This window comes from Danaus plexippus, chromosome 27 (assembly GCF_018135715.1).
Source record: "Danaus plexippus chromosome 27, MEX_DaPlex, whole genome shotgun sequence".
Classification (NCBI taxonomy): domain Eukaryota; kingdom Metazoa; phylum Arthropoda; class Insecta; order Lepidoptera; family Nymphalidae; genus Danaus; species Danaus plexippus.
Window position 1 is genome coordinate 454,584 of NC_083555.1, and position 19,947 is coordinate 474,530.

The 19,947-nt window shown below is 29.4% G+C and overlaps 1 protein-coding gene across 3 annotated transcripts in view; it reads right to left on the reverse strand.

Annotated features, from left to right (window-relative positions):
- Positions 1 to 3,910: 3,910 nt before the first annotated feature.
- Positions 3,911 to 19,947, reverse strand: part of LOC116775762 (neural/ectodermal development factor IMP-L2-like) — a 33,627-nt gene continuing 17,590 nt past the window's right edge. The window contains exons 1-7 of one of the 3 annotated variants that reach the window (XM_032668745.2): positions 7,022 to 7,175; positions 6,209 to 6,333; positions 5,852 to 6,009; positions 5,490 to 5,652; positions 5,031 to 5,224; positions 4,747 to 4,869; positions 3,911 to 4,486 (exon numbers count right to left, since the gene is read on the reverse strand). In XM_032668745.2, coding sequence (XP_032524636.1) covers positions 4,466 to 4,486; positions 4,747 to 4,869; positions 5,031 to 5,224; positions 5,490 to 5,652; positions 5,852 to 6,009; positions 6,209 to 6,305 — 756 coding nt within the window. In that variant the 5' untranslated portion in view covers positions 6,306 to 6,333; positions 7,022 to 7,175 and the 3' untranslated portion in view covers positions 3,911 to 4,465. Of the gene's footprint in view, positions 4,487 to 4,746; positions 4,870 to 5,030; positions 5,225 to 5,489; positions 5,653 to 5,851; positions 6,010 to 6,208; positions 6,334 to 7,003; positions 7,176 to 19,947 lie in introns of those variants that run through there. The other 2 variants (XM_061525155.1, XM_032668744.2) reach the window with 2 other exon arrangements.

The following is a 19,947-nucleotide window of genomic DNA, read 5'->3' on the forward strand; positions in this document are numbered from 1 at the left end:
AGATCGTGAGTTGTCTGCTAGCTCTGAACCATCGATTAATTGATCGGATTGGTCCAAGACATGAGAGTTAGCGTTTCTTTGATTATTACATACAACCATTTTTTTACATATATTCATAATCTTGAACTCACGGCTTTTTTATAATTTAATTCTATATTATTTTATGTTTGGATAAAACATCTGCCCTGTTATTTAAATTACCTTTATGTATAATTAAATATCTTAATAAATTTTCGTTCTACGTTTATTTTAAACGTAATTTAACCTTTTATTAAGCAACCGTCCAACTTGTCACATGAACCGAGGCCCAAAATATGTGAAGCTGGTAATTTTCCAAGCTCACGAGCCAGAGATGGTCTTATGCCCAAATCCAAGTCACTAATGATAGCTCGGCCTCAATACAATGTGTTACATTTTATATTCAAAACCGTATCACGATCAGGAACGAACTTGGGACTTTACAAAGCGGAGAATGAAACGATTTAATCAAATGGCCATGTTAAAGCATTGTTTGTTATTTGTTACTTGTATAGAAATATTATAAGTTGAACCCGGTATGATCATTACCATTTATTTAGTCATTGATTAAATCTATTCAATTTTTAAGGCAATACACAGAGGTCTTATCGACCGATAAACTGAAAGTAAAATATCACTAAGCTGTTCAAATTATTTAATGATTTTTCACGCCTAATATTTTTTTCGTCTAAAGAAGACAACGGAAAAATCCGATGATAATAACAAATAAGAGTTAAAAAAAATATCATACATTTATTAACCTTAAAACTTAAATACAATTCATTCTTACATTTTTTTTTTAATTACTTTGTTTTCTTATCTATTATTTAATAGAATTGGGATAAAGTTATGTATTCACTGTCGACTTATCCGATAAAATGAAATGAGAATATAAAGGGGCGTAATTGGATTACTTTATGTATTATCTTTATGTATATAACATTGTAAATAGTTATGGCAAGCTAGTTAAAGCTCACCGAAACAACGCATAACTCCACATTAAATTACTTACGACATTTCATGTTTCACAACCGAATCATTTATAGCCAATGAATCGTACGAAATTACGGCACATCGTGTTCATAAAATAAATGTCAAGTTATATGTATATATATTAACTTTAATAACCCGAAAACCTTAACTATTTTTTAATTACAACTTTTTTGTACGGATTCTTAATAAGATATTTATATTAATTTGCGACCTCCTTGATGATTTTATTTCAATTACTGAAAATGATTTGTCGATAATAATTTTGCTAAATGGGAAAATCAATTTTAACATCCAAATAAGATTAAAAATGCTTAAGATTATGAGGATGTATGTATGGATGTTTGTTGATCTTTGAAATAAAAAGTAGTGAACAGATTTTGATAAGGTTTACAGTTATATGAATAAGACATGAGGAAAAGAAATGAACTATCCCTTTCTGTGTACTTCTTAACAGCTATATTGTGTAAGTAGACACGTGACATATGTCACCGATTTTTTTGACGCTTGCTACAATAACTATTGTTCTAACACATTTTTTACATTTTCCTCTGTTCGTTATCATAAAATCAACGCGGATGAAGTCGCCGGCAAAAACTAGTTCAATATAATATGATATTATGTAATTATACGTAATTGATTTCGTATCTGTGAGACGATTACCTGGTTACTTGATACGTGGGTTATAGTTCAAATCTGTTAAGCAAGTAACGGCCTGACGTGATGAGCTTTTGATTTATGACGCAAAACAAGATCACGAAGGTTGAGCTAATTATATGACTACTTACGTGAAATCAAATTAAGCTGATCACGAGTTCATCGCAGCGTCATAATCTATGTTTAATTAAATTCATTTTAATTGAATTGGATTTTTTTTTCTTATTAAACTATTTCTAAGACCCTATATATATTTTTTTTTATTTATTTATTTTTTCGGAATATTTCTGTCTTTGTACGTGTGTTTTAAAAAACTATGGCTTACGAGCTTACTGCGTAATTAATAATATATATATATATATATATATATATATATATAATACTTAAATTAATTTTACCCACTATTTTGAATACTTTATAGCAACCGTGATTACTGGCCGGCGATGAAATTTAAATAAATATTTACATGTTTGTCAACTTTTTAACCGACTTTCATAGAACAATTCCCAAATCAATTATTTTTATATATTATATAACTTAAATATATATATTTATATATTAAATTTCGCGTGACATATATGAAAAAATCTATTATGTCCGAAAAGTTATTAATGAAGCGGTCATTAAACAGAAGCTTACTTCACAACTGTGTATATTAAAACTGTATAAATGTAACCTTTACTTTAAATTTATGTTTTATGAATTGCATCAAACAGATTTCAGGTTAAGTCGCTTTTTAATTTCAATGATATTTGCACTCTATTTGACTGAAGCATTTTTTTTTTCATTCCTTTACATTTGCAATTTTTTTTTTTTTCATTCTGTGAGTTTTTTTTTATGAAATTAAATATTTTTATTACACTATATTAGTAAGTTCTTGTCTAACTTCCTTATATTAATAGTGAGTGTAAATTTACGATGACCATAAATATGAACACGCCTATAGTATTATATGAAGGTAGATAGATAGATTTTTGTTAAAATTGCCCAAAGAATGCACTACATATATAATAGGGATAATTATTGTATTATATTTGCGATGAGCTCATAAGGTGCTACGAAACTGTATCACGGTTACGAAACCTGCTCTCATCACCCGAAGGTCTTCACTTTGATAGTGATATTTCGTCTAATGTTTCGCGTCCGTCAAAATCATCCTTTCCCTTTCAATTAGTTTCACATAGCTAGATAGAGAGCTTCATAGATGACCCTGGGGCGTTTTTTGCGGACCCTTCATCTGTATGGTAACGGTTTTTTAATATGAATTCAACGTCATTCATTTTATGTTGTGTTGTTTTAAATCACTCCTATTCATGTTCGTGTTACTAAGCCGCTGCTGAGTTCTGAGTTATTAAACAACCCGATTGTTGAATGTTTATAAACGCTATAGCGTTTAAAATATTTTTGAAACTGTGATGGCAAAGTAAATAACAAGAGCAAATCACACACATTTTCATCTCGTCCACCCGTGATCACGGTTGCTGCAAAGTCACCGAAACGGCGCGGCGGGAGTATGTAGTTTAAAATAAAAAAAAAACGCGTAGTTATCCGAAAATATAAGTTTTATTTAAATGTATATTCGATATCATTATAGAAATATAAGGTTCATACCTATGTCCATAGAGACATCATCAAAATCATTTTGAACCTTTCTGTCCATTTCTTTATCTTCTGTGATTTATGAAACTTCTCACATGATGAAATGTCATTTCTGAATTTTACTTAACTGATTAAAGCTCTCTGTATTAATGACAATATTTTCGTAATATTATTAACTCGTACCTTAAATACTTACAATTAGTAAAACAGTATAAAGACAGTATAAACTATCTATATTAACGTATTTAATAATTTTTGTATTATTTTTCCATCCATTTAAAGTAAAATTTTACGATTTTTTTAAAAATATTTCAACATACTTTAGTTTTTACTTCCGCATTGTTCACTTATTTGATTTAAATGCAACATTTATAGTGAAATGATAAAATTTTAAATTATAAAATAAATTCATGTGTTTTAAAATGTGATTATTTCATATTAAAATAAAACGGATCTGACAATAGAAATAACGTAATTATCTTAATATTTTCATTCAATTTACTAATCGCTCAGCCTCTAATTAACAGCATGAGAACTAAAGCAATGTTTCCGAGCTAAATACTGTAAATAGCTTCGAAATTCTCTAGTGGCAGATATTATGCTTTGAGAGAGTTATTTTTTAGGTAAAAATAAATTATCTACGGACTGTGTTCACATTTTCTTTATTTTCATAATCTATATAATCACAGTATACTTAATGATCACATTTATAGTAATGACATATAAAATATACAAAACTGAAAGGTTTATGCGGATAAAACATTTAATATTATACTCAATTTTTTTTTTTTTTTATTGAACGGATTTTTTTATATGGCAAGATGTAGCTATGTAATATGTGAGAAACTTCATATTTGTACGTATACTGTTGTTTTAAGTAAACAATTTACTAACGAATAATCGGTCCAGCCGAATAATCGCATAATATCAAACATACGATGAAGATATCGGAATAAACGTCTCCTTTGATACATTTAATAATATATAAATACATTAACAAAAGAAAATACTGGAAAATAAACTAGTATACAGAAGGCGGTTAAGAAATTTATAACGAATTCAATTATAAAAATCAAGGAATACTTAGAAGTTCATGAATACATTAAAATAATAATATTAAGTATAAAAACGCAGCGCACCGCGCCTCGTGTGAAGCGCTCTAATAATATCTTGCACAGGAACTTGCTTTGCTAGTGGACGTCTAACCATCGGTGTCGTTTGGCTGAAAATATAAGAATATTTAATGAAAATGTCAACCAGGAAATATATGATTATTATGTTTTGACAATTCCGGATATATAAATGACGAAAATTGTATTAAATTTTTATGATTGCATTATGAATATTATATTACAATGTGTAGGTAGTTAGTTTTTGTAGCATAGTATTTAGGAACTTGCAGTATAGAACCATGCTGGGGTAGATTAATTTTTCAGTGTATAAATATAGTCTGTTTGATTTCTATTATATGTATCAACTAACCCGAGCCGGATAAAGGAAGGTTTCAGCGCCAGCTCCTCCGAAGGCATTGCTGGCACCACAACGCCACGCGCCAAGATCGCTCCAAGCAACGTTGCGCAGGCGCAATGCTCCGGAACGCAGCACCTGAGCGAGAATTTAATATAGATTTAGTAATCACATAATTTTGTTCGACTTGTAAAAATCTGCTTACTGGCAAAAAAAATCTTCAAAAAATTTTATTTCAACTTTTGACACTACATTTGGTTTGAACTATATCATAAGTTAAGAGCTTTAAAAAATCCAACCTGCATTCTCGCGCTTTTCTTAACAATAGTGCCATTGTTATCCCTCCAGGTTACCGCTGGCCGAGGATGACCTTTGACCTCACATGGCAGCACTATATTACTTCCTATCGTGTCGACATATACTTTGTATGAGACGACAATTTTAGGGGCCAATGGCACAAGCTTGGCTCGCTCCGAATTGTCCACACTGCCATCTTTTGGTGAAAATCAGGAATTGTTCGATTAGTTTATCGTTTGTTAGCTGTTAGATTAAAATGTCTCATGTAAAAAATCAACTATTTACATATTTTTTTTATGATTTCTATTATATACAATCGTTTTATTCTTATTTGAAGCCTGTTTTGATGTAATTAATGGTTCATTTTTGAATATCTGAATTATTACAATAAAAAATTTCCTCGAAATACCTAAAATAATATCCTGTGAATTGTGATAATGATAATATATGTAATATCTCACCAGTACTATAAACAATAGTGTTAGCATGCGCTGTGTGCTGACCCGACACAGCTAAACATGAATATTTGGCTGGTGCGTCAGTACGGGCCACCAGCAGCGTGGATGAAATACGTGCCAACGATGTGGGGTTCGCTTCTATTATTTCATTGGAGCCTTTATCATACTGTAACAAAGATAAAACTAAATTAAAACTGTACAATTGATTTCTTAAATATTAGTTTGTGTAAGTTTATCCTTTTCAACTATAGAGGCCGTAAATTATAAATCTTATTACATTGAGTTGACACTGTTCAATCTAATGGCTAGCAGATGGCGCTGTCAATAAAATTGTTGTTTTCTTTGTTAAATCACAGATGGCGTACTTCATAAACTGGAGCGTCGTTCTTGAACCAATGTATAGATGGCGCGGGTGCGGCGACCGCCTCGCACGTCAACTCTAGAGCAGCGCCGGGTTCGTGTGGGATTACAGCCGGCGGGCGTCGCGATAGAGTTATAAAACTCTTTGTTGGCGGTTTTCGTACTAAAAATAGATAAAATATCATCGTATAATAGATTTTAGCTGTAGTATGTTATAATATCGTAAGAAAATGAATTATATTTGAGTAAATACTTATATTAGAAACAAGGAGAAATTTTAATATATCCAGTGACAGATGTGTTGTTTCTAAATGCTAAGATCTAACTAAATCTTGAATTGATTATCGGTTCTAGGAACTAACCGCTATCTATGTGGTTTTCAGTCATTTGCTTCACTTGTCTATGGACGCTGGCTGCGTTGCCGCCCGCTAACAGTAGCACCACTACTATGACGAACATTTGTACTAGATGAGATTCTTGGTTATATCTGAAACAACATATATATGTATTTATTAAAAAATATATTTATTAACTATTACTCGCTAACTATAAAAATAGAAATATAAAAATAACTTCGTTAATTTTTTTTATAGACACAATGTTCGTAATATTTTTAATTTTAAACACTGCAGTATCGTAATGATTTTTTTCAGCTTATTGACTGAACCATAGTTAAAAATATGTTTTTATATATATAATTTTTTCTATAGAAACAGTTATCTACAAATTAGATAGGAGGTTTATTGAACATTTTAATTATGAACATTTTTCAGTGCATTTTACTTATATTTATTTAATTTTTGATTAAAAAAATTAAAAAAAAAATCTCTTTAAATATAAAGAAATATAAAACTGACGTTGCTTATTCTAAATTTCATATTTAAAATAAGGAGAAAAATAAACCAGTTCACTTTAATTATAAATGAATAAAGTTATTTCTATTTGTTACAATCCGTTGTAACTTTCTAATAACCATTAAATAAATACAAAGTAAAAATCTTATCTTTTATCAGAATAGTAAAAGCATAGATTGTAAAATGTACGTTTCTTGCATCATCCTCGTAGTTAAAGTATTTAGAACGAACTATTTGAGTCTCAATAATATTAATATTATGCCGAGAAGATCATTATATACAAAAATATATAAAATTACGTACAAAATAAGAAAAAAATACCTCCAAATTAAAAAAAATCACAATACTGTCACGTGGCACCAACACAATCAAAAAATATATAAGATCGAAAAGGAACTTTTTGAAACTAGGCGCGTACACAACTGAATATAGTTCGGGACTAAATGGAGTTGATGTGTTCACAGTCTTATATAGCGGGTGGTAGAAGACTGATGAATTAAAAAAAGGCACGCATTTAGCAACCAACATATAACACGGCTTATATCAGCTATATTACACATTATTAATATGTCAAGTAGAATTTTATTTTCTTAAAAGTTAAATTTTCTCTCACACCTTTGGTGTATTCGATCCCAATTTTATTACAACCTGATTAAAAAACTTTATAATTTTTACATGAAAATATGCTGTATTCTTTTATTCCTTAACAATTATTTCTGTTAGGTTTTATAAAAATAATATAATATATCAATTTAAAGATTTGCAAGCACTAAAATAAAAATATATATATCGAGACAATGCAAAATCCGTTCCCAATTTAATCCAGAGCTTTACATACATTAAAATGTAAAACTGCTGTCGTTGGTATAAGGAATTGAGTACGTGTGTCGGTACGTGTAAGCCCGCACGTTCCACCTTTCGCCGAAACTTTCTTATCGACTATTTTCCTCCTAGACGTTACAAAAAAACGCTCCAAATATAAAGATATCATTGAAATCTCAAAACTGATGAATAATTCAAAAATAAACATCCAATTACCTAAAATAATATTTAGATATAATTAAGAAAACAATTTAAGATAAAATTAATTAATGCTAAAACATAGCGCTCTCATAAAGAGGTCTTTTTTTTTAAATTCCTAAATATAGTTCACACATGTCACAACAGATGGCGGTAGATGTGAATATTTTAGATATAAAAGTATCAGACAAACATGTTACATTTGACACAAATAGTGTGGTTTAACGATATACAAATGAACAATATTTTTGTCAAAAATAATGATTTTAAGGTTAACGTAAGTGAACAATAATGACACAGTTTAATTTGTACAAAAATATCATAATACAATTATTTTATTAAAGGTATACTGACAACGCAGACATAGGTGAAGAGGTATAAAAGAAAAATAGTCTAGAAGCTAAATTAGCATAAACACATTGAAATAAATTCGGGTCAAGCGAAAGATGCGCAAGCGCATTTTTATGAGGGGTACTTAGGGGTGCAAATAATTTATTGCAAGGTGTGAAAAATAAACGTGAGAAAAGGTAGCCATTACAATATGTACTTATTATAATGATAGGAAAATAATATATATATATATATATATAGTATGTTCAATTAACATATTTTTATTGATGTAATTGTAGAATTAGTTCTCGTATACAAGGTGTTCATCGGGCAATCCTATTTTTCGTTTTTAGACATTAAAAAGACTTCACTGATTCTGTATTGTTATCAATATTATAGGGTTATATTAGTTTTATTAATAGCTAATATTTAGTCGTATTTTTTTATACGGAGCTATATATTTCCAGTATAGACTGCTGGCTACATGGTTATTTGACCAGTAAATCTTATTCATGAGACTTCCGTTGCACACAGAATTAATTACAATACGATTGAGACCCGATTACAATATGTCTGACCATTCATTCCCTCACAGTCTTGTCACTTACAATTACGTGTTGTATATCAATTTTTTTCAACTAAATTCACTCCGGAAACTCGTTTTTTCTTTAAATTTCCACAAAAAATTCTGTTCAAAAATAAAAGTCCTGTTTCTAGAAATAGATTTGTTTCCAAAGCATTTGACTCCATCAAAGTTGTAAATATTTATATATTTCTTTTGGTATATCTGGAATTAAGATTTTGTGTTTTCCAGAAAGTCGTAGTAAAAGGAATATGTTTAGTGAAGTCTCCAGGCTCTCTGTTTTTGTCACATCGGCGCGCAGTTTGTTAAACACTTAATTTTTTAAATTATATCAAGCTATCATCCGATACGAAAAAAATATTTTCTTAGACTTTTATTACTTTTAAAAATTATTTTATGACCCGCGACACGTAGATTATGTATAAAGATCTGACATACAAATTGATCGACAATTCCTTTTATAAATATTTACAAGGACCGTGTAGATAATATAACTATAGTTATTAAGTAACAATCTAGCTCCACAAGGCAATCTAGAGGAGAATCAATTTAGTAAAAACAAGAAAATAAAGTGAAAATGGCAATTTTCTTGTGAACCTAACTCATTAATGGTTGGCAGTCATTGGAGGCAGAGGAATTTAAATGGAACTAATGTTTACAGTTAACTACGAGTTATTTTATTAGTTTTAATAAATACATACTCCCGACGCTTCGGTAAGTAAACAGCAACAGTGATCACGGTCATAATAAAAAAACGCATAGTAATCCAAAAATATTAGTTTCATTTAAATGAATACTCGCGAGTCTTAGATCTCATTAGGCAGAATTATATTGGCAAGTAACTCTATCGTAAATTTCGTCTCTTGGGTCGAAGTTTAAAGCAATTTATCAAAAAATCTTGCTTCTCAACTCTCTGCATCGCAAAGGAAAATAGTAATAAGAGAATGAAACCTTTAAGTAAGTTTCTGACCAGAGGAGTCTCTCTTGCCTCCAGCTAAGAGATAAGTGCGTTTATCAGAATGGAACATTATAACTCGTATATGCAACTTAAACTTGTAAATGGGTCGCGATAATTTTTAAAGAGGACGCGTAAGATATGGATCATTCTTCCGGGGACTATTTGCAACAATCCTTATCATAATATATGTTTGCTCTTTTGTTCCCTTGAGCACGTGCGGTAAATGTAATACTGAACATTATAGTCGGTGTGATAAAAAAAGAATGAATTGTCGATTTCGGATAAAAATGATCTTGAATAATTTTCAACTACCGTCTCTCTTTTAGTACTTAGATTTATTGTATTTATTTAATTAATTTTAATGACTGTAGCAACAACAGTAAATTTAAATCAAATAATCGTTTATTTGGATGAAATTCAAACGACAGAACATCACGTGTTTCAGTCACGCGTGAAAGTGAGTTTGATTGAATTTCATAGAACAAAAAATGTATGAAAAAGTTAATTCCTAAGTCATTTGCCTTCTTAGAATATGCCTCCTAATGTTTTAATGTATTGTTTGATCAGACTGAATATATCTGTTTTAGTAATGGGGAGACTAGACTTAATTTAAAAATTAAACTTTTTACAGCTCCCGATGTTAAACCAACGTCCTTTCTTGTGTTTCAGTAAGTTATTTTACTTTATGATTGTTATTACAGCATTCGTTCTGATATCATTGATACGTCACAATTATTTATTATAAAACTATCTATTTGTAACGAAAATAACGCTAATGTGTGCTGAATTTGAAACTGCAATCTAAATATAAAATACAAACACGTATGCTGAGATGCATTGAGAGGTAAGTAAAAGTAAATTTTTTATTAAAAAGTTAAATATATATATAAATAAAAATTAATCCTTAATATTATTAAGTTTAAGTTATGTGAAAATAAATTATGGTTATGAAAAATAAAGGGTTGCTTCTACGTCTTTTGTTTTGTGAGGAAGCCACACAACTATTCAAAGTGAAAAATACGTTTCATTCACAGAAGTTTTCAGTACTGCGAGGTTGCCAACGTTATGATGTTTCAATTTCTACCTAAACATTCAAAAAATTGCCTTTTATAGCAGAGTCAATACTAAGTGACTTCGTTTGAAACTAAGAATACAGTAGCGTTACCACAAGTTCATCAAACCACATACGTAGCTTTTCCAGTTTTTTCTTATTAATACTACGTTGATTCTATCATGTAGGAATATATGAATAAAAAACTGCAAACGCTCCGTGTGTAGTTCAACGAACCTGTAGTAAGGATACAAAGTCTCTTGGTCCGAGAATGATGCGTCTAAATATAATACAGTAGAAACTTAAACAACAAATGACTTAATTCTGTCATAACACGGTTTAAGTTTTTTTTAAATTATAATTATGTATTTATTGTGAACAAATAAATATGTTTTAAACATCCAGTCGTTTGAGTACAAAATATATTTGAAGAAGTTTTTCTCGAAGCCACAGAGTATTGCTGGGCTTCTTTGAGTTACACGGCATTTAGTGGTTAAAATCCTAAGTTGCTATGGTATTTTTAATATAACTCAATAAATAGCTTCTCACTATGTATATAAATTTCATTTATACATATATATATTGTGAAAGACAGTCGTGGAGTCCTATATAGTTTCTTGGGTATTAAAATATTGTAAACCATCAATGAATCTCGTTTTCTTGTAAACATTTAGACACGTGGATGTTAGTATGTTAACAACATTATTTAATACTATCAACATTAAACCACAATATACGAGAGCGCTGTTGAAAGATCTGGTTAATATTAATAGAAATTACTTATAGAGAGATTGATTTAAGACTCGGATTTTGTTTGCCAAAATTTTTGTATTTCATCGAGTTGTTTGTGAACCCATTTTAGGATTACGATCTTGTGGAAGGTGAGGTGCCAGTTGAACATTATTAAACATATTTCTTAAAATTTAAATTATATCATGAATTAAAAAAAAAACATTTGTATGTGCGGTTTTAATTGTTACGCAATAAAGCAGACATCTGTCAGTTTGGGAACAATTTTGTTATGAAGAACTCAATCTAGTCTTGTCAAGAACATGAGACTAAAATGCTGTAACATGATGTAGTACTAGGCAGTGCTTTAGTTGTAAAACTAAAATCTATAGCTATAGAAGAAAAATTATGTATATTATTGTGGTAAGTTTATTCAATGTTCAAAAAACAGTGTTTTCGTTATATGTAACTCTGTATATAAATAATAAATAAAAGAGACGAATTCCAATTGATAGTTATTTAAAATATGACGTATTTTTAAATTAAATTATCACACAAGACATGAACTGCCAAATTAAATAGAAGTTCTAAATTTTATTTCAATTCTATTCTAGATCAAATAAGTGGATTTTTCCTTCAGTACTTCCTCGTTGGAGCTCATAGCTTGCGTGGACCCTTGTTAAATGCCGAGCTAATATGTCGATTATGGTGTAGAGAGCTAATTGGTCTACGGAGGTTAAGTCACGTACGCCTTTTGAAAATATACTAAATTATAATCTAACGCTCCTCAAATCTCATGGTGGTAAGACACAACACTGATTTAAGGAAAATAATGATTTATCTCACATCAATAAGTAATCATCAAAATAAACTTGGACTAAACTATTTCTTAAAATACTTTTATTATAAAATTTACATGATATTGCTGAGAAACGAGTTCGTTTAGAATGTATGAACGATCTAACAGGGACGCTACTGTCCTCTATATAAACATTAAGTTTATTGTAATTTAATCTCACCATACGATTATTTAAATTATCATATAGATCACGTAATATCTTCTGTAACTATTTTCATATGGATTTATTCCTGATCACGTTATTACTAGACGTGACAATAATTTTACAACCAAATATTACTACACTTAGATAACATTTCAGAGGTAGCGCATAATATCATTACGTAAATGAGTCGTTTAAAATTATTGTGAATTATTTCTACGAAATAAACAAAATAATAGTAGTAATTGATCGGAAATTTCATATATATATATATAAATTTTTATAGCAAACTTATTCTTTTTTATCCTCATATATATTTATCATATTTGTTTTTATGGGTTTATGAATATATTTATTTTTAAGGTAAAACAGTGAGCCGTAACTAGTTTAACGTATTATACGGATTGTATAACACGCGGTCAAGGACGCGTGGGTTACAAAAAAAAGTCATTGCAAGCTAAACACTGTATGTGTAACAAGATATACACACACATTAAGAAAAACCACAGAATATATAAATATATTGATCCAGCAATAAAAACCTTTTTACGTAACATTTTCAGTTTGAAAGAATTTTCTGAATTCTTAGTAATAAGGAATGTTATTTTAAAGTTAACATAAGTGAAGATTATAAAAAATTTTACTCGAATCATAACGCAATCCCAACCTTCCAGGATTCCTCGAAGTGGGACGGGTTACCTGTTAAAACAAAAAATATGGGATGACTTACGATAGTACAAACCAGCCCTAGATACGGGCACGTTTCCATTCCACCTGACAACAAGGAGTCTATTTAAACTTCTATTGAATAGCTTTGCTATCCCTTTAATTGTATCTGCTCTGCTTATTTCAATTTAATGTTGCAGTTTTTTTGATAAATTTATATGCTTGTATATATTTTTTTTCAGCCTGTCCATATAATTGTTTGTTTAATGATAATATTTTTATTTTATTGTTATGTTCCGATTAAATTTTTGTTTAGAATACAGGCGGTTGTGAGGAAGGGTTTGTGTTAAAATAATGACCGGATAGCCCATCAGGTGGTTAATTATCGTCATCTAAGAACATTACTAACATTGGGGGGAAATAAGATTGTTTGCTTTGCAGAAAACTAAATAATTGAAAGACATTATGTAACCTCAGAGAATATTTCAGGAGAAAGATAATTCTTCTGAGAGTCCTTGGCATTTACATGTAGTGATATCCAGTCCCACCTCGAGAATTGTAGGTATTCAAGTATTCTTTGTCATAAAAATAATACTACAAAGAAGGGTCTCGTCTAGTGTGATTTCAAAGAGCTCTAAGTGTACTGAAAATTTCAAAATATCAACGATGTTACTTAAATTCCATTAACAATATTTAATATAGGAAGAAAATGTAATATTTAGAAGTAGTAACTTAAATTTATTTTACCAAAAAAACTCATAAAAATTTATTTCAAAATGACGTTAACAATGATAATGGGAAGAGACATTTTTTTTCCTACACGTGACATACAACGCTAACAGACGTCCAGACGACAGATCAATTAACAACTGAATATTAACTCTAACTAGAAACATTTAGGGTATAATTTAATTTGATAAAAAAACATCGTATTTTTCCTTGCATTTAATGGAACGATAATTTTAAAATGCAATCCTTGAATGATTCATCTAGAATTTTTAGTTAAAGTGATTGTTTTATATTACCTATTTTATTATAAGTGCTGTTTATTTACTGTTAAGTTACTGTATTCCTTGTTATGTATAAAACATTAAAAAGTATTTAACCTACGTTTATTGCTTTTTTGAACTTACGTGTGGATATTTTTATCCATGGGTTTAAACGTTATTCATTAAATTTGAAATAAACTTAAAATTATTAGGCCACGTATTTAATACAATATCCAATAAACAACTTAGAAATGATCAGTTTAAAGTGACATCATCCGATACCAATTTTAAAGCTATAGAATAAAGGAAATAATTCAACTTACACGAGCGAAGCTTAAGTATAAAACTAGTCAAATAAAAGATAAATAAAGATAGGAAAAATAACGGCACACAAATGATAAATGGTATCAAACGTGATTATCACACTTGTGATCATCACGTTTTGTAGATATTAAATAATGTTCATTGTATGTTAGCACATAATATGTAACTCGGCTATTGGTATTATTATTACTAAACGCTAAATATTTCTTCTAACCACTTATTAAGTTCCGTTTAAACACATATAACAAAAAAATCCATCATCTTCTGATAGATATCTTTTTGTTGCGTCATAGTATCTTACGATACTACACGTGTTTCCGGTAGGGACTGCACACTTGAATATTTCGCGGGACACTGTTTAATGTCAACTACATAACTGGTAGGCGTTTCGGAATATAAAAAAAAATATTATATACAATAAACAAATTACTTATGACTTTTTATATTATTATAATAAATTCAATTATATTTGTAATTATTTAGTTGGATTATATAATTTAAAATTTATCTTAAGTATCTGTTTAATTTCTTTTACGAGGGATGCTATTAGTTTGAGATTTCGACGTCCTTTCTCTGTACTGTCCAGTTTCTCACACGTGGCTTCGTTATCAACTCAGTCTCCCCGAGAGGCAGCACGCTGATAATCTTTACAAAGATAACCAAACAATGACATTATAGACATAGTATAGAGACTTGTCCGTCTGTCCGTCGGTTGGTGTAAATCTAACACATATAGATAACGTTTGTACGTCCCTATCGTGGACTTTGATCTCGTGCTTGAAATAGTTATTTTTGTTTACAATTTATTTCTGATGAATCTTTGACTTGTATTTACATCTCGTCTTATTTCTGATTAAGATCTTGAAAATTAACTGCTGAATTCTTTATTAGATAATCATAGAAATATATATATACTATGTCGCGGTATGATAACTAATTAATTAGTTTTTCAGATAATACTCTGCCATATTGATGTTATGGCTATTTAAAGTATAATTAAGTCTAGATTACCTTTCACAGCTATTTAACTTTAGTCAAGGTTTAGTCGTTTGAAGTCTAGACGTACAAAAAAAATATATATATAAAAAGCAATGGAAATTTATCTCAAGGTAATGTAAGGAATTAACGAAGTTTTCAGATGTTTAAACTAAAAAAATATTCTATATTTTAGGACCTGATGGGTCTATGGGATATAAAAGGTAAAGTAATATTTGATGTGTCACAAATTTAGCCACAGCGAGTTAGATGGATTTTTATAAACAGAGATGTGCGTTTCTTATTAGCTATTTTCCAAAAATACTGCTTTTTATTTCAGTTACGTATTTATTATCGACTTCCGCGTTGTTATCGCTGATATGGAAATACAAATGTGATCCTAAAGTTATAGATAACTTTAAATACATGAGAGTGTAAACGTAAAAGAGAGTGTAACATAAAATAAACGAGAGTTAAATCGCTTTTGGGTAAGAACCCAAAAGCGATTTCATATAACTATCGAATCCTGAAATGTAATGTTTTAAGCAAGAACTAATTGTCGTTGGTCTTATATTAGTTACGTCTAAAGAAGAAAAATATTAACATAAAATTAATTTATTTACTTAAATCAGACAGATATAAAATACACCGATCCATCAAGCTATCATGTTATTTAGATTATATGAAACAAACATTTTTTTTTTGTATATAACATTTTTTTTCCTACAAAACATTAAAACCATGGTATCTCCAGTGGCCATTCATAGCGGAATGTCAGCTTCCGAGAAACGAACGTCACAATTGTCACTCTTCCTGTTTGAAAAAAGTTGTCGCTCTGTGAAGGGACACGTCCGATTTATTTACGACACGCAAACGTCTAATCTGAAGTCAAATTATGATAATATATTTTGTGTGTGATGTTTCTTGTTCTATATAAATATATAAAAAAAATAGTCGCTTTTAATTTAATTTTTGTTTCAGTTAGCGGACTTTGAGCACGTTTAGATAATGTCAATGAAATCATTGATTATCGTCCTTACTTCCAACGTTGATTGAGGAAGTTAGTCGACGGGAAATATGTTTACTCTTTTTTTTATAAATTAAAACTAATCTGATCATTACGAAGAGACCCTCGCTCAACGTTGGATCATCTCGATGGTCTACTGGCTGTAAACTTCACATTTCAAGACATCCTAGCATTGATTTTGATTGATTGTTGCTTTATTAATTAAAGTTTTAAGCCTAAAAGATTTCATTAATTTAGACAAATATATAAAGATATTCATAATATTATATTTATCAGTGTACATTATATATAATACGATTAATTACCGTTAACTTATAACAAAGCTGAAACTTGAGAGTAATGGTTTGTTACCAACCGATATATTTAAAATAAATTTTATAGTAGGTACATACCTATAGGTATCGTAACTTATATATAACAAGAGAAGCCTCGCAAATATATAAGTGTTAATGAAGTCAAAGGTTTAAAAAAAATTAACTTCATTTTATTATTTCATTTAATGAAATTACAATCGTATGTTATTTTTTATTCGCGAAGGGTTACCAAAGACGTATTCACACCGCTAGTACCCATGTTATTGTACATTTTAATAAGAATAATGATTATAATATGTACGTATATACATTATAAGAGTTGTTGTCAAAGTTGGTATTTTTGTTATTTTGTTTGTTATTAAGTTATTCGTTAAATAAAATATTACATACGTTGTTTTTTTTTATCTTACGATCGCATGCGATGAGTAAGTCGGGCCCTACCGGTTTTGGCAAAACTTTAAGTGCCATACAACAGCTTGCGTTGGATGTAACAATTATACTAGTATAGTATAGTATAGTAATTTATTATAGTATTAGGAATGGTAAAGGATAAGAGTGAATGAAGTTTGTCTTTAAATGGCTCATAGTGAAATTGTCAATTTGATAAGTAGTTTCAAATATATCATATTTATTTTATATATAGGTTAGAAATATTTAGATGAGTAATGTATGATAAAAACCTTTTTAATTTCCAAAGATTCTTGAATACAGTAATCCTGTTCTACCACAATAAATACTCAGAAGGAGAATTTTTTAATAACCTATGATTTGTCTCTCTACTTCACTCTCATATTTCCTACCTCTTTTTTCTAATCCTTGCACTATTATAACGTTGAAGGTGCATATAAAATTTTATCATAACTGGTTTAGCATTTTTCAGTGACTCGCTTACACCCAAATTTCTCCATTAAAATGAATAGGTACGATCTCGATAGAGACCTAAATGTGTAAGTTATTTTTGTGTAATACATGGCACCATTTCAAAAACTAAGCCTATACATTACAAAAAGCACAATTAAAATCGATTTACCGACAACGTTCGCGAACGTCCAAGAAAAAAAACGACCAGTACATTTTTTATGAAAGTAATCAATAAAATCGAGGGCCATAAAACAAAAAAAAAAGTATCTTCGCGTCCGTGTTATTTATGTCTCTATCATAAATTATTACATTGGATTTTAATGCTATGTTGTTAAAGTCGTTTTTGTATCACGAATCGGTTACATTGTTGCGATAATTTGAGTAATGGGATCTAGAATGGGCCATGGGAGTGAAAAACAAACCTAGCAATTACGTGAGCATTATAATAATCTTTAGGGTTAGGGCAACATTATTCGGTATATCGATAGTTTATAACTTTTTTCCCCTACTATTTATTTGTTTATGTTTTTTGGCCAACAATTATTTTACCACAAAGCATGTATGTGATACTTATATAAAAATAATAATAAACTTACATAGATGTATCTTAAATCTTCCTATTGTAAAACCAAACTAAACCTATAAGTAACTGTCATCTCATTAAAATAAGGTATCATTTCCCAGAAGTCTAGCATACTACATGATGGTTTAATTCGATAACGTAAAATTCTCGATAAAAATAAAGATATTTAACTACACACAAATTCATCTGCATTTCATGTAGTATATTGTTATTTTTATTATTTATCGATATCTATACGTAAATCCTGCAGGATATGGTTACATCACTAGGTAGTTGCTATACAATTAAAAAGATTACTGCGCCCTATTCCTAAATCAGGTAAGAGTAAAACAAGACTGTGTAATTTAAATCTTTATAAGAATCAGTGTGGTACGCTTATATAGTGAATTAAGATTTAATTTAATGTTACATAAGTTTAAAGATTTGTGGAAGAAACAAAGGTATATAGTAAAATTTCTTGAATGAAATTCATCATACTCGCAAGTGAGACTAAAGTTATTGCATAATCTAATATATATATATATATATATATATATATATACATGTGTGTGTGTGTGTGTGTGACAGTATATATTTCATACAATTTTTTTTTGAGTGATCTTCATTAAAGCGTATAATCAAAAACGAGTTTAATTTTTCTTAAGCGATTTTAAACCACGATTAATTTGAACACTAATAATATGTCCATTTAGATAAGTTAATGTGGATCAAGCTGTATGTAGACGCTTAGAATGAGCTGTCTCATGAGCTTTTGACAATTTTAAGAACTTTTTTTATAAATGAAACACGAAGATATATCAAAAATATAACAAATTTATATACAATCTTAAATTTATATTATCTCATCATCATAAGGTAAAACTGTACAAAATAATGCATAAATTTGATCATAACCCAAGATTTTTAAATATGTTTATATTATAAGTAGTCAGGTTATAATAAATCCTCTTAAAATTCATGTCCTCATGTAATCTGTACATGCAATTGCACTCCAATCCGCGTGATTTATATAGCGTTAATTAATATCGAGATTTGAAACGATAAAGTATTGACAGTTGCTCATTTTTTACAAGTGTGAGTCATCGTTAAACAAAATGGCGGGCGAAAAAAAAGCCCAAAAAAACATAGCAGGTGAGATTCGAAGGACACTGAGATGAAAGTTGTCGGTTAAAAAGTGTTAGGGATCCTTTTGATGGAATTTTTATATTATTCAAATAAATGTCCTTACGAAAAATGAATGAATACATTTTCTATAGATATATAGGGCGGACGGCTGTTTAAATACGTTAAGTTTTTGACAAACATCAGATATTCAATGTACCATTTATTGTTTATGAGAAAAAGATTTTTTGAACTTTAGTTCATTTCAAAACCATTATATTATTATTGAAAATATTTATAGTAATTAGTAGTATTTCTAATCGATATTTTTCTATTTACTTTCGTGTACAAATACAAGCTACGTAATCGATCTTTATTAAATAGTATCACAGCGCATTCATACTTCCCGTTTCTTGTTATACTACAAATATAACAAATAAATATAAGTGAAAAATATATTTGTTTTATCAAACAGTAACATAAAGACGAATGCGAATAATGTCCGCAGGAACCTTAAAGCGTGATTATGAATTCAGTCACATGTGAGTCAGCAGATAAGATGTTGTCTCCTTATCATCTACAATGGTTCGAATATGGAGTTTCCCTGTTTGATATTCTCGTGATTTAAAAAATAGTGATTAACTTCAGTATTTGTGTGTATGTCTATGTCATCGTAGCTATCAAACGGAACATGAATTAAAAGCCAGTTTCCTTACGGTGTGCTTCACACTCAAT